Genomic DNA, 16293 nt, shown 5'->3' on the forward strand with positions numbered 1-16293 from the left:
GGGCCAAAATTTTTAATCTAATCAATTAACAATCAGTGCAAGCGATACACTGCTTGTTAGATCTGCTTATTTGGCGAACGTGACTTGAGTTATTTAAATGGGGTCGCTTTGACGAATTTGTTCATACTTGTGCAAGCTTAAAGAACTATTCTGCCTGGCGGGTTTTGTTATGTATCGCATTTAAAAAGAATGGAAAATTTGCATATACATTTGACATTAAAGAAGACAAAAATAAAAGAATTCTGCCCTCTCGATGAGGATAAAATGAAAAACACTCATCCGTTTAACATTCTGCAATAAAATTAGACGAGAAGTAATGCTTTTATTTTAATGGTAGCCGTATAAGACAAGTAAACAACAACAAGAAACGAATTTAGTTAAACTATAGGTTTATCTATATTTGAGAAATCACGCTAGATTCACATACATTATTTCTGTTAACTGAACTGTCCTCAGTGTAATTGTTATTTTGAATGACAGGTTAAACTCTATTACCAAATTATTCAGATTAGTTGTGATTGAACGCGCGAAATAGGTTAAATAATAGGTTATTTAACCTATTTCGCGCGTAACTAAATAGTTCATTATGAACGTGTAGTGAAATTTTATTATGAAAGTGCGTTTAACTTTAATCTAGTACTGTGAAAAGTGTCTCTTCCAAAAATTATTTTCTAAAATTTAAATGTCCTTTAAATTAACTCTTTAACAATTCAATTTTCAACCGTGGTGGAAGGTAGTCCATAGCCGTGTTAAAAGTATTATTAGCCGTGTTATAAGTGTTATTATTCAATTTTTAACAATAGTGTTAGCTTTTATAAGTCAAATTTGAAGTAATACAGAATACGTAAAATCAGTGAATAATAGTGAATCTAATCAAGCTATGAAGTGCCATGGCTGTAATAACGTATTAAATGTCGATCATTTTTTAAAGTGTAATAATTGCAAACGCAAGTTTTGTTATGAATGCCTTGATGTTGCTGCCGGGTCGACTAAGCAGCTCAGTGCTGAGCAATTGGCATCACTTAATTGTCCTCTGTGTCAGAATGTAACTCGGCGTAAAAACAATGACGATAATACTCCTGTCCGGCGGGGTCGCAATAACCAATCACCAAGCGCCTCCTCATATATAACGACGTGTAAAGAGCCGGAGTGTGATTTTGCTACGAAAACTTCTGCAGGCGCTGACTTTTCTAAGCAGCCGGTTACGTTGGACAGTATTAGCAAACTTATAGACTTGAAACTGTCCCCTGACTCATCGTTTATGCTAAATCTACGGTCCGCGCTTAGAAAGGACTTGAAGGACATGGTGACCGACGAGGTTAGCCGAGCTGTTGAGTTGGTAAAGGCTGACTTCACGACGACAACGGATTTTATCATCTTAGAACAAAATGATTTGAAGTCAAATATTGCAGACAAAGACAATCGAATCAGGGTACTCGAGACTGAACTTACGAAATCTCAAAACACGTTATCAAAACTCCAGAGTCGTTTATTTACAGTTGAAAAGATTTCACGTGACTTAAACCTCGAGATTCACGAGGTACCCGAAAGCAAGACTGAGAATCTGATGGAGTTATTCAAAAAACTCTGTGAGTGTTTAAATGTTGTGGTATCTGAGAGTGATGTTAAAGCATGTCGTCGTGTAGCTAAGATGGACTCAAACTCCAAAAGGCCGCGAAACATACTAGTTACCCTCTCAACGCAGCGTCAGCGTGATACACTCTTGTCTGCGTTGACTCGCTTCAATAAGTCCCACCCTGACACCAAACTATCTACTACCGATATTGGTATTGGCGGCTCGTCGTCGAGCAGGATATACTTGTCTGAACATTTGTCTCCTGAAGCTAAAGAGTTACACCGTGCGGCACGTAAATTTTCTACTGACAAGAACTACAGGTTTGTTTGGGTGCGATATGGCCAAATTTATGTTCGTAAGGATGAATCAAGCCCGGCCATTCTAATTAAAAGTCATGATTCCTTCACTAAATTGTCTTAATTGTTATTACTACTACTAATTTGTTTGTTTATCATTGCTTAGTAAGTTACTTGATCAATTTTTGTTTTTATATACTGAATCACACGTTATTTCCACAATGATTAATATATTTTATCAAAATGTAAACAGAATTCGTAGCAAGTTAACTCAATTTTCTTTAAATCTGTTAAATTCTAACTTCGATATTATATGCTTGACGGAAACGAACTTAAATATGAGTGTTTTCGATGGCGAAGTTGTTGACGCCCGTTACAATCTCTTCAGACGAGATCGTGCGGATTCCTCCTGTGCTAAAACCGAGGGAGGTGGAGTTTTACTCGCCGTCCATAAAAAATACCAGGTCATCCGTCAAGCATCGTGGGATAGTGATATGGAGGATGTCTGGGTTACTCTTATTCCTGAAGCACGTGACACTTCTCGCATAAATTTATGTGTTTGCTATTTGCCTCCTGATATTAGAATTAACAAGCTTGAACTCTTTTATAGCCATTGCCAAAATTTACTTCTTAATCGTTTCCCTTTGGATAATTTCTTATTAATTGGTGATTTTAACACACCTGATTACTCTGATTCGATTAATCCCTCTCTGTCAATTTCCCCTAACCCGAGTAAGAAGCTCCTTCTACTAAATGAATTAATGTCACTGTGTAATCTAAAACAGCATAACTTTATCACAAATGCAAACGCTCGCTTGTTGGATTTGGTGCTTTCTAATATAGATTGTATAAGTGTCAATGAAACACTTGCATTAAGTTTGTTAGATAAAAATCATCCCGCAATTTTGATTACTCTTTCTCCGATTCAGATTTCTAAAGGGCTTCAACGCGCTAACATTAAACGGCTTAATTTTGCTAAATGTAATTTTGAAAACATTAAATCTGAACTCCAGTCTGTGAACTGGTCCGAAATCTTATCGTCCCCTTGTATTGATGAGTGCACCGAAGCTTTTTATGAGCTTTTATTTGAAATAATATCAAGAAATACACCAAGTTGTTGTAGCAAATTCTCATCTTATCCAGTCTGGTACAGCAAATCCTTAATTAAATGTAATAAAGAAAAAAACTTATATCATAAACGGTTTAAGAGGTTTGGGAATCCCCGCGATTACGACGTTTTCTCTTTGCTGAGGGAGAGATGCAAATTTCTTACCAAGATTTGTTACGACAAGTATATCGCATCCATCGAGGACTCGTTGGCCAAGGACATAAAATCATTTTGGAGATTTGTGAATAATCGTAAAGGCCATATTTCAGTGCCTCACACCATGACACTTGAAAATACTTCTGAGACAGACGGTCAGGGGATATGTGACCTTTTTTCGCGATACTTTGGTTCAGTTTTTGACGATAAAACTAATAAAACTATATACACTGACCAATCTGGTGCTGTAAATAACACGTATTTTAATATATTATCTGGCTTTTCTATTACGGTAACAGATATCAAACGTAAAATAGATAGTTTGGATATTAACAAAGGGGCGGGTCCTGACCTTCTGCCTCCTATTTTCATAAAAAGTTGCGGAAAGGAGTTGTCCATTCCATTATGTGTTCTCTTTAATAAATCGTTAACTAGTGGTGTGTTTCCTAAGCGCTGGAAAACTGCCCACATAATACCTATTTATAAAAGTGGTGATAAGTCCAATTGTAAAAACTATAGACCGATAAGTATTTTATCTTGCGCTGCTAAATTATTTGAGTCAGTGATGTATACTCATCTGTTCAGCCATTTTAAGCCTGTTCTTTCAGACAAGCAACATGGTTTTGTTAGAAACAGGTCTACGGTCACTAACCTTCTGGAATACAAAAACTATCTCTGTCAAGTGTTTGCCACAGGTGGCCAAGTTGACTCTGTTTACACTGACTTCTCTAAGGCTTTTGACAAAGTAAATCACCATCTGCTCTGTCATAAGTTAGCGTCACATGGTATCCACGGCAGTTTATATAGATGGATCTGCTCATACCTAGACTCTAGAACTCAGTTGGTTGCGTTAAAGGGCTTCATCTCTGCACCTATCGCAGTTACATCGGGAGTACCTCAGGGTTCCCACTTAGGGCCATTATTCTTCGTAGTTTTTATTAATGACCTTATTCAACAACTGTCCTGCAATTGTCTCTTATATGCAGATGACTTAAAAATATTTACTTCTATTACTAATTTAGATGACTGCTTAACATTACAGCGTGATATCAATACCGTATCACTATGGTGCAAGACGAACTACATGTATTTAAATATAGACAAGTGTTTTGTCATATCGTTTACTAATAAACGAAACAAAATCGTATGGAACTACGTCATAGATGGTCAATTAGTTAACAGATCAGATGTTGCAAAAGACCTAGGTATCCTGTTCGATGACAAGCTTTCATTCCGTGCCCACTATAGTCACATCACGTCTAAAGCAAACCATCTACTGGGTTTTATTCTTAGATCCACAAAAGGTTTTAAAAATCCTCGTAGCACCTTGTACTTATACTTCAGCCTCGTAAGAAGTATATTAGAATACGGTAGTCCAATATGGTCGCCGAATTATAAGGTGCACATTGACGATATTGAACGAATTCAGAGGAAATTTCTCAGAATTTTATGTTATCGTATAAAACCTGGCCGGTCTAACTTAAATTATTGCGATAGACTCCTGAAATTTAAAGTTCAACCATTAGAATCCAGACGCATAGTCTTCGACTTAGTTTACCTTTACAAAATCACCCACTCCATTATAGACTCTCCCGAACTACTAGCTCACATTAGCCTTAACATTAGATTTAGTGCCCGTAGAGCTAACGAAGTCAATTTATTTTCCCTTCAAACTTATAAGAATAACATCTCTTTTTACAACCCTTTGACCAGGATGGCTCGTCAATATAACGAGATGGCAAAGAGCAACCACTTACTTGTGGACATATTCTGTCGCAACATCAATAAATTCATTAGTGTCGTTAAAGACATCCTCCATCGTAGGTTAAGTGCTGACCCTTGTGGTCCTGGTTAACGTTACGTTAAATTGGTGTCGAGGAACTTATTATTATTATTATTATTGTTTTTTTTTTTACTATGTTACCTTTGTTAGTTATGAGCCTTTTATTGATGTAACATTAATTTTGCAGTGTGCACATGGTTTTACATTAGAATCCTGTTCATAACTATTAGTTTTAAGTTTATTTTTGTAAAGATTATAATGTGTTTTGTGCACCAAATAAATAAATAAAAAAAAAAAAAAATAAACTCTGTAGGCTATTACTGTAAAGCTTTTCTTCTCTTTTACGACGCATTAATGTTCTGATGTGTAGTTAAGTTAACAAATTGGTTAACATTTTTTTATTTCTTAATTTGATTAGTCTCTGACTCTCATACCTAAGGTCGTAGGTTCGATCCCCGGCTGTGATTCCAATGGAATTTCTTTCTATGTGCACATTTAACATTTGCTCAAACGGTGAAGAGGCTGATCTGGAGACTGATCACTCACTTACCTATTAGATTTAAAAATGATCATGAAACAGTATAAATATATTTTTTTTTACGATAACCTGATGTTTTATACAAAAATTTGCTGTAATGCTTATTACGGCTTTCTATCGTAAAATTAGTCTAGGTATAGCAAGACTATTCGTCTTAATTTAAAGAGTCTCATATTACCGTCATAAGGACAATAAGTCAACGAAGGCAATATTTCTCAATACAATAACAGGAGACACGGAGATAAATTCGACAAATTAACTTCGCGGTAAACACATGTTTTGTTCCCCATATTGCCGTTTGGCGGCAGCACTTCTGATTTATGGCTAAGGGTGCTTCTAAACTCGTAACATATCGGACCTTTTTCACAAAAATCTGTTCGATATTTAAAGTCTTTTCAAACCTACAATTCTGTGTATAAAACTTATATTTGTTTTTATTTTTTTATTTTGTTGCTAGCCTTAAAAACAAAATCAGTTAAGATTTGATTGTCATAAAAAGGATAATTCTTACCACTAATTACTTTAAATTCTGACACATTTATGTGTCACCGAAATATTTAAAACTATTGTATATATGTTAATACGTATAATTTAGTAGTATTTCAAACATGGCCACTCTCGATATAAACTGCGTTATTTCTTATAGAAATAATATACCTATAGGTAATTCTCGTCCTTAATACAAGACTGTAAATCATACGAGGCACATCTGCCAGCGAAATAGAAAAATAACAATAAATAAAGGGAAACGACACCCGCTGCACGAAATATTGGAAAATTTAACAAACCGTCCGATGCTCTTCTGTTTTTCATCCATTCTCAAGATGTCGGGTCAATGTGACCCATTGAATTTTTATGTCTTTTGTGATTGATATTTTCATAGTTATTTAATTTTCACTTATAACTTAGTATATTAAGCACGTGCTAGATATTTTTTTCTATACAATCATTTGAAATACGAGTATTATTTGCCAGGTTTAGAACTTTTGTGATAGCTTCAGAGTAAAAACTGTTGTTGTTTGGAGAATTATTTACCGTACACATTTCTTTTTCATTGCAAACATATATTCCTAACTTAACCCCTTCATAAAGCTTTTCTTGATCTCTCCTCGAGTTAACCTGCTAATCCGCCCCATAATGAACCACCATTCACCCTTCAGTTAACATACCTCATGACAGCTCGTTGAAGCTTTGTAATTATTAACATTCGAATATCTGTGATTAATAATATTTGTTCATCATTATGTCTGTTCACAAAATTAAACTTTCAACTAAGAAATATAGCAGTATATGAAGATTTAAAGAAATATTCTAATATAGGGGCCTTCATGAACGAACAAATATTTAGGTATTAGATTAAATTTATACCCCGCGCGTGTTTTGGTTAAAAATATTCGACATTTTACTGAAACATCAGGGCTTCGAAATCCTACGCATTATTTTCAATGTATAGTTTTGGGAAGATTTTTCCCTCGCTGGTGCATCACAATCATCGCGATGTACCATTCTATATTGACCGTACGTGTTCGGAATAATGTGCCCTTTTCCGGGATTTGCAGCTATTTTTATTTAGTATTGATCGTCAACCGTCGGGTTCGACCCCCGTTGCCGATTGAAGGGTTATCCGGCCGTGTAATTGGCTAGTTACAATTCATTATGTTACGGTATCGTGATTTTTTGGTATTTCTCACTTAACTATTGAAGTACTATCCCTCTAGGTGAATCCTTTTGTATATTGCAAGGAGACATACGTTTTTTCCACACACTGTTTCTGGAAGAACATGTAAGTCTCTATAATGAAAATTTTCATGTTGGTTGATGGCTCATTATGTTATGATTTATGTCGTAAATGTAAATACATGACCATTTTAAGTTGTACTAAAGTCACATAGAGCAATGTTGGCCTAGTGGCTTCAGCGTGCGACTCTCATAAATGAGGTCGTAGGTTCGATCCCCGGCTGTGCACCAATGGAGTTTCTTTCTATGTGCATATTTAACATTTGCTCGAACGGTGAAGGAAAACATCGTGAGGAAACCGACATGTCTTAGACCCAAACAGTCGACAGCGCGTGTCAGGCACTGGAGGCTGATCACCTACTTGCCTATTAGATTTAAAAATGATTTAGAAATCTGAGGCCAAGAGGTTGTAGCGCCACTGATTTATTTTTTTAAATTCAAATAGAAATAAATTAAATAGTTTACTTAAATAAAAAACCCGATGTTTTCGATCACTGTTCTTTGTAATCTACAGTCAGCAGAGGGAAGATAAATTGTTCTTAAAAGCGGCCAATAAATCGATACACCTAAGTGTGGACAAAGGGCGGTAATTCTTCATTAGAGGCAACTCCGGTCAAGTACTGCCTCTAGGGGTTGCCAATCAACACTGCCCGCTCTTGGGGTAAGTTTGTATGAGCAATGAATCAAGAATATATATGAAAAGTTTCAATATATCTAAGAATAAAAACGCTTTAATTTTATATCGCCTGAGAAACTACTGTCTCACATAGTATTATCTTTTATTACTAAAAGATGAAATCGTAGGAAAAGAAGTAGTAGATATCAACTTCGGGTAAATAAATACAGATAACATAACTTTTTCTACAGCTATGATACTTTTTGACATTCAAAACCTTTTGTCTTCAGTCACCGTGACCACGCACGCTGTAAAACATGCGGAACGACGAAAAAATTTAAAATCATGTAAAATAATTATGTTTATTATAATACATAGCTTCAATCCGTTAAAAAGGTGTTTTCTTTAAACTACTAGGGAGACAGTGGGTAATGCATACCATCCAAGGCTATATTTTTTGTTATACCACAATTGAAAAATCAAGTGCAGAAGAATTTCAGTCCTATTGGAAGGTTAGGTTATGTTAGATACACGATTCTTTTCCGAGTAATCTCATATTATTATTTATGTGTTTTATTTCTACAACAAGCTATTGTCCTGGTAACTTTAATTTTCAAAACATTTAGTGGTTAAACTAAAGAAATTTTCTAGTGTACGAGGGAAATTGTAGAAAAAAACGATGAGCGGCCCCTAGCCCTTCTATTAGGCGTGAGTTTTATTTAATTTGGCCCCAAGAAAACACCCCCGGTCAATGTTAGCTCTGCCCGCACATGTCCAAATGGACAAATACGGATAAATTATTTCTTTTTTGCAATAAATGGGAATTTAGCATTATTGCAGTATTAACACTGATTTTGGTACACAAACATTTTTTTAAACAAATAATAAACCTTATATTAATAGTACATTTTCAATGTACGACATCACTAAAATAATAATAAGCTAGTTAGACGTTGATTGTAGCAGAAGGCCGGCAACGCACTCGCCATCTGAAGAATCTGGCTTGCCGTAGACCTAGACGTTGTAGCGCCACTGTTTATATTTCTAGCCTAGTGGCTTCGATTCTCATCCCTAAGGTCGTGGGTTCGACCCCGGCTGTGCACCATTTACATTCGCTCGAACGGTGAACGAAAACATCGTGAGGAAACCGACATGTCTTAGACCCAAACAGTCGACGGCGTGTGTCAGAAACTGGCTCGCCTTAAACCCAAATATTCGACGGCGTGACTCAGGCACAGGAGGCCGATCACCTACTTGCCTATTATATTGACAAATTATCATTAAACAGATTCAGAAATTTGAGGCTCAGACATAAAAAAAGGTTGTAGCGCCACTGATTTATTTTCTTTAATTTAATTATGATTTTATGCACTTTTTTTTTAAACGAACAAACTAAGCTTCCTTAAGCTAGTATTGTCTGATGAACTTTAAACACCGGCACATATATCTCAAAGTAACCTTAATTCCTTCCCAGCATAATGGCATGTTATTAAAAACTTTTCCGTTAATGTGGTGGCATTAGAGCTTCCACAAATTGCACTCATAATACCATTTAGATCTTTCTTACGGGTAATGCGGAGCTCTGTACGTAATGAGAAAATTATACGAAGACTTAGCGACCTTAATAAAAATTTGTTCCTGGGGTCGATCAAATGTAATAACAAATTGATGATACGTGATGAGTTTTGGATAAAGTTTTAAAAATTTATAAAGCTTTCTTATTGTTTTGACATTTAGGTATTACTGTTTTTAAGTGAATTTAAATTTTTGCCATTTTTATTCTAAAGTGCGTAGGTTAAAATAAATAGTATAATATTATTTTCGATATCACTTAGTAAATAAATGTATTTTATATCAAACATGTATTTTAATTTAAACTATCTGTCCCCGCGAACTATATTTCGCATGTAACATTTTGCTATGCAATAGAGACTGTTCGCTTTTGCCTATTAAAACCGAATTACCAACCAAATCTATTTTTTTTAATTGGTCTTTAGATACCTTCCTCAGAGTTCAAGGAATAAAAAAATATTACTACTAAAAAAATACTAAGCCTATCAACACACTTTGCGATTCATTGTTGTTATTTATATTGTATTTAAATTGTTGTGATGTAGGACATCATAAGAGAACATCACATTCTTAGGCGGTGCATGTCTTGTCGAGTACATTTTAAACACTGATATCTTAAAGAGTAAAACCCACAGGAAACAATAAAATTTACCCAAAACTAGAATATTATCAGATGGCCATGCATCCGCAACTTTACACTGATAAAATAAAATTCACATGGCCCGACTTTAGGGCAAGCGATCCGAGATACTATGAGCATGATCTTTATTACGATTTAATTCAACAAAACAGACAGAATAGCGCTTTGATATCGCCGACTGGTAGGGTCACCACGCTTATAGGAATACTAAAACGAAACAAACCTAAATGTTAGCCCTGCGCCTTCTTCAGTTTAAGATAAGGACATTCAAATATTTTCATAAGTATTTGATTGTTCTCAATTTAAAAGTTTAATTTTAAAATTTTAAATTGTTTAAAAAAATATAACAATGTAAAAATAAACTTTTACTTTCGATCACCGAATATATTTGCTTATTATAATATGAGCAATTTGCATATTGGGTAATTAACCAAAGAAATTATATAAAAAAAACTTGTTACCTACAAGATTAATTGATTGATAAACTATTGATTTAAAAAGTTTCAAAAATACAATATCTTCTTTGAAAAAAAAAGGTAAAAATATTTTTATAATATTTCTAATACATAAAGTACCGGTGACACCAGGGCTGGTGTTTTTCTCGCTCAATGAATAAGTATAGCAATACAGTGAGGAAATGCTGACAGCGTTAAAAGTACACTCGGGACCAAACTTTTAAAATTTTATTTTCTATTTAATTAATTAACTATTACTAAATAGGTTAAGAAAATCGTATATTCCATATATTGATGTGAAGTATAAAAGGTAAAAAAAACATTTCCTTCACCACAAAAATATTACATGATTTAATTTTTTTCCATTATTTCAAAAACCAAATAAAAGATGGAGTCTCTACCGTTTGATAAAGTCGTAGCAGAAATGGATATTGTGTTTTGTTATAAAGTAACTGTCGTTTATGACAATGTTGTTTATAGAAGTTACTCAACTGCAACCTTACTTGAACTCTATAAATATAGCTTCTTAGTAACTTCAGCGAAACAGTAAAACGGATATGGATTTTTGTACTTGATTTCGCTCGTCGCGTCAGCATAATATGTGGTAGTGACGGCACCACTTTTCATATTTTTGTATTTACGTCAATTTGTTTGTCCTAATTTCATGTGATCAAAATAAAAGGAAAAAACTCATATTTTTTAATCATTTTTTTGTATCCGGGTCGAGTCTAATAGGGCCAAGTTATGCACTACCCTCCCTTCCCTCTGTGATATTCACCATATATGGGCCTTGGTCCAATTTTTTTAACAGACTGAAGGTAGGTGATCAGTCTTCTGTACCTGACACATTTCCTCATGATTAGTCACAATGTTTGCGTTCATAATACAAGCAAGTGTTTCATGTGATTCAAACTCACGTTGAGACAGGAATCGCTTTAGAGTTTAGACCACTAGGCCAACACTGATACACAAGTATGATTATGGAATCATACTTATATTTATTTAATAAATAATTTGCTCTAACCTTGCCTACAACTCTTAACCCGATTCTACCGGATTAATACTTGTGAACTTGTTGAAAATCGCACAAAGTATTTTTTTTTATAAGAACAAAGTGTAGTTATTATAATCAGTGTAATTTCGTAAAGGAAGTTTTATGATGATCTAATGTCATTGAAAGCTAGCAAGGACACGCGTGTCCGCTCGTGACGGTATGTCGTGACGTCGGCGACGGACAGACATACACGACCATCGCAATATGATAGCAATACGCACGTTTTACGTAATTTTTGTTACATTCACTCACGACTTTGTTCATTGACCACATTAAGCAAAAAATTACCTATGAAGACCATTTTCGTCTAAGAATAATTCTAAGGGGGTAACCCTACATTCACGACTGTGAAGCCCCATATGGACTGCCCCCATTGGGACTAGGTAATTTCTGCAACGGTCACGTTCTACTTTAGGCTGGCCTTCTGCATTTAACACTACGTACGTATATTTGGATCAAGACATATTTATTCACGATTTTTTCCCCACCCTACAAAATTGATTTGCTGGGGATCGATCAATCGAGCTTGGTTTAGAATCACATACCAATACCGTTTTACGTACTTGTAATATTAAATCATGATGGCCTATTGTCATACTAGGTCTATACCTAGTATTCTAGTATATTACTATTCTAGTGTTAGTGTTATTCTAGTGTATTACTTATTTGAGTGTTATTCCAGCGTATTATAAATAACAAAACCCTGTCAGCTACTGTCTGTATGTCGCCGTCTACCCTCTGATAGCATCAACAGGTATCAAGTTACCCGTTTCTCTTTGTTCTATAAATAAACACAGATTTATTTATGAGTTTTATGAATAAGTCATTCTTACTTATTTTAATTAAAAGACTATTTAAACAAATATATTAATGTGCGAAGGAAACTATAAGTAGGTACTAATTTCCCAAAATGACAGGAATCTTCCTGCTGTCATTGTCGTCAATTGTCAAAGAGTGGTATGATGTCGATTTGATTGTAGATCACGAACATTACGAAGTATTTGGCTGAAGGAATTTATTCCGTGAATAATCATTCAAATACCATGCTAATTTACATGTATGATTATACTTATCATTACCTATAACAATATATTTGATGTATGGGAGTTAGACTTAATGAAAAGTTTCATTTCTGAATCCCTTAGCGCAGGTGTTTTTCTATTTTATTTATTTTATTATTTATTAATGTGTTTAATGGTATAAACTATGATAAACTTTATCGGTGGATGAACCGGCAATTGTCTGATATAAAAATAAAAAATGATTCCGAATTTAAAAAAATGAGCACAATTTAAGCACTATGTAATGGTTTTTTTTATCGTCATATTATAAATTGTAAATCAATTTTTGTAAGGCAACAAGGTGTTAATCAATAGAATTAAGATTATGTTATAATCAGATTTGACTTTGCTTTTAAACGGCCTAAATATATTTTTTCTTGATGCAGGTGCTCAAAACAGACGGACAGCCCTCGGCCTGGCGATGGACCTCTTTGAGCAGCATCAAGGCACACACATACTCCAGGTATTGTTTATATTTATGATGTAAGCAATGTATTTTGCATTGAAAACCAGTCCGTATCACTAAGTAATAAAGACAGAATCAATAACTTAATTGTGGGTATGGTAAAGGCTTTTGTAAGATTACTAGTAAGAATAGTTTCCAGCCCTTATCATGAATAATTTGAGTCCGTACAAATCTATGTTTTTTCAAAGATTTTTCGTACATATTTGATAGCAGAAGTATGCGTTAGTATTTCTTAACAACGAATTGAATTCCGGACCGAGGGAACATATCGAGGGGACCACCACCGTGGTTTAGTGGTTAGTGTACATTACCATGTTTACCAACTTTAGGTTCAATTCCAGTAAATATGTTATTGTTAGTTGATGAAAAGTATTTGCGGTTGTTTCATACACAAAGACGTCTTGTGGTTGACACAAACGCAGAAATGTATCTCCTCCGTGCCCTGCGTGTTACGGAATTTCCTAACTAAACTACAAGTATAAAGTTCCATTACTAAATTTCATACAAAACATTTAAAATTGAACTTGACTTGCAACACTACTTCATGCTATGAAATTACAAAAGATATAGAACACAATACAACTTTAATTTATTATTACTAAATATCCACTTAATATTTACTCGATTTCCCAAGTTTCATAACAAAATTAATCGAATATATTCTGGGCCAAGTTAAAGAGTTGACGAGAAAAATACGGCTAAGTTAGAGTTAGCTCTTTGGTTCCGTAGAAATCATTATTTTACTATCGGACGTTGGTCTTAGTATAAATACCAAATATAAACTAGTACATATACTTCATATATGGTACCTATTCCATAGTTACACAGTACTCTGTATAAACGCATAGTTCCATATTTTAAAAGTCGAAAAAACATTATATCCAAATTTATTTTTAATTGCCAATGTAATTCAAAAAAGGAACAGCTAATGTCAAATGCACCATGTCCTATACCCAAACATTAAATATTTCTGTCAAATTCTGTTATTCACAACTAGATTGCATCACAATTGACATGGTAAAAAAATCGATTATACCGTCATTCGATCACGTCCATCATTTTGCAATCGATTTTCAATAATATTGGGTGTTGCGGTTTATTTAGATTGAAAATGCAAGTACGTGATTCCTTAGAAAATGGTTTTTTTCAAGTAGCGGTATTATTTGTAGAAAATAGACACGTATGAGTAGCAAGGTCGGTTAAGTTGGTCAATTATAAAGAATAGTAGAGTCGTGACCGAGAACATAATAAGTGAAATCTGTAAAATGGCTTATATTTGAGGTTTTTGTATTTTAATATGTCAATAAGTTCTTGAACACTTCTAACAAGTGAAAGTGATTTGCTTATTCTGATAGCGTTCCTTAGCAAAGGTTTTGGTTTAATATTAGGATGAAACATTGTAAAACAATACCATTTTGTACCTAACGAGTGAGAAGCTTAAGATTGTAAACGTGTGGGACACGTCTAGTAATTGCTATGCCTTATTTCGTAAAAATCTAGCCAAAGTATGTTACATCGTTACACATAATATTTTTAATTTTTTTAATTAAATTATTTATTTAATTTTAATGTCAGAAGTCATAGCATACTAATGGGCGTAGTGCAGATAACAATGTGTTATCTGCATTACAATTATAAAAAGAAGATTGTTCAAAAGTTCTGAAAGTATGGATAATATCAAAAGGTAACTTCGTTAGGGCATCTGAGGGAAGGAAACATTATATTTTTTACCATAGTCTTAAAATCAGTAAAAGTAGCAAACAACGCAACAAAATTAGTCGTATTTTTTGGCTAAAATACTCATAATAATGGGATTCATGGTGAGGAAAAGACTGATAGGTGGTTCAATTAAAAAGATGAATGAACAACAAATAAAGTTTTAATATTACTAAACTGTTAAATAGCAGAAGTCACAGATAAATTACAGATCAACAAGAAGGTTTTAAAATCTTTATCGTTACTACTGTCGTAATAGTTTTTCGTCAGCTCTGTATTATTTGTTTATCTTTTTTTGCCTTCTATATCGATGATGGATATTAAGCTATTAACTTTTTTGTTTGTACTGGCTGCAAATATGATTAGTGTAGAAATTATGTCCCCAATTTTAGGTAATAAAAGCTGCATTTAATTTATCATACTGGTAATTCGTACAGCTTTACTCACTTGAGAATATGTATATATATTTCTATATCAAAGTAGATTTTAATAGATTGATATGAATTTAGACACGTAATAACACGTAAATAACAGTACAAAAATCCCAGACTTAATAATCAAATGAAATACGTATGAAATTTTATCGCCTGTATTTAAATACTTCATTGTGACTAAAAACCTTTACCAATAGTATGTATTTCCTATGATGACAATAATATTTTCATGACGTAGACTAAAGTTATAATCTATTAAAATTACGTGATATAAATCTCCTCATTAGCTGATACATAAAGTTTATCGATACCTTTAAAAATAACAATAATGTAGATAAAAATGCATTTTTTTCTGACCTTACCTATAACAATAACTGCTTTGTGGCGCTTGTATCGACGCGTAAAGCAGTAGGTCAAATCTTAATTTATTTTTTTCGTAACTTAATCATTTCTTAGCAATGAGATATTGCATAATTCATTTGATTACTTAAGCTTATCTTGTAATTAAAATTATTGAAATATTCTACTTATAAAAGTACAAACTGTTTAATAATTACTATTATCATTATTTAATTCATAAAACAACGTAATGTAAACGATCAATTTCCACTAATTTTCATATATATAATTTTTAACACTGCGCAAACAGACTATAGGTATTTAAATAAAAGAGTTCTCTAATTGTTAACATAAAATTATAATAGCATAATAAAAAAATCCTCACAGTTAAAATTATTTAATTTTTTTATAAAAATAAAAATCCTTTTTTTTTCTTTTCAGTCTCTCGATGGCTTTGCATTATCTGTAGCGGCTGATGGAAGGTTTCTGTACATATCTGAAACTGTTTCAATATATTTAGGATTATCACAGGTAAGTCACTATTAATTATAATAATTATTATTAACTAAATCCTAGTCATGTAATAATCACTTGTCTGTACTTTTTCATTCATCTTGGCTTACTACCGTAATAATTGAAGATTCTTGTTTCCCAAGAAGCCGAGTTGCAATTCAATCAACGCATTAAACTAACCAACTATATGGAGTGCTTGGTCTACTCTTGAATAATACAGAAAAAGAATAAGA

General features: G+C 33.6%; 1 protein-coding gene across 7 annotated transcripts in view; it reads left to right on the forward strand.

Annotated features, from left to right (window-relative positions):
- LOC110992442 (protein trachealess) overlaps positions 1–16293 on the forward strand; it is a 149528-nt gene that overhangs the window by 116811 nt on the left and 16424 nt on the right. For all 7 annotated transcript variants that reach the window (XM_045628490.1, XM_045628489.1, XM_045628492.1 and 4 more), the window contains 2 exons: positions 12979–13055; positions 15989–16078. In XM_045628490.1, coding sequence (XP_045484446.1) covers positions 12979–13055; positions 15989–16078 — 167 coding nt within the window. The remainder of the gene's footprint in view (positions 1–12978; positions 13056–15988; positions 16079–16293) is intronic.

Source organism: Pieris rapae, chromosome 6 (genome assembly GCF_905147795.1).
Source record: "Pieris rapae chromosome 6, ilPieRapa1.1, whole genome shotgun sequence".
In the NCBI taxonomy this organism is placed as follows: domain Eukaryota; kingdom Metazoa; phylum Arthropoda; class Insecta; order Lepidoptera; family Pieridae; genus Pieris; species Pieris rapae.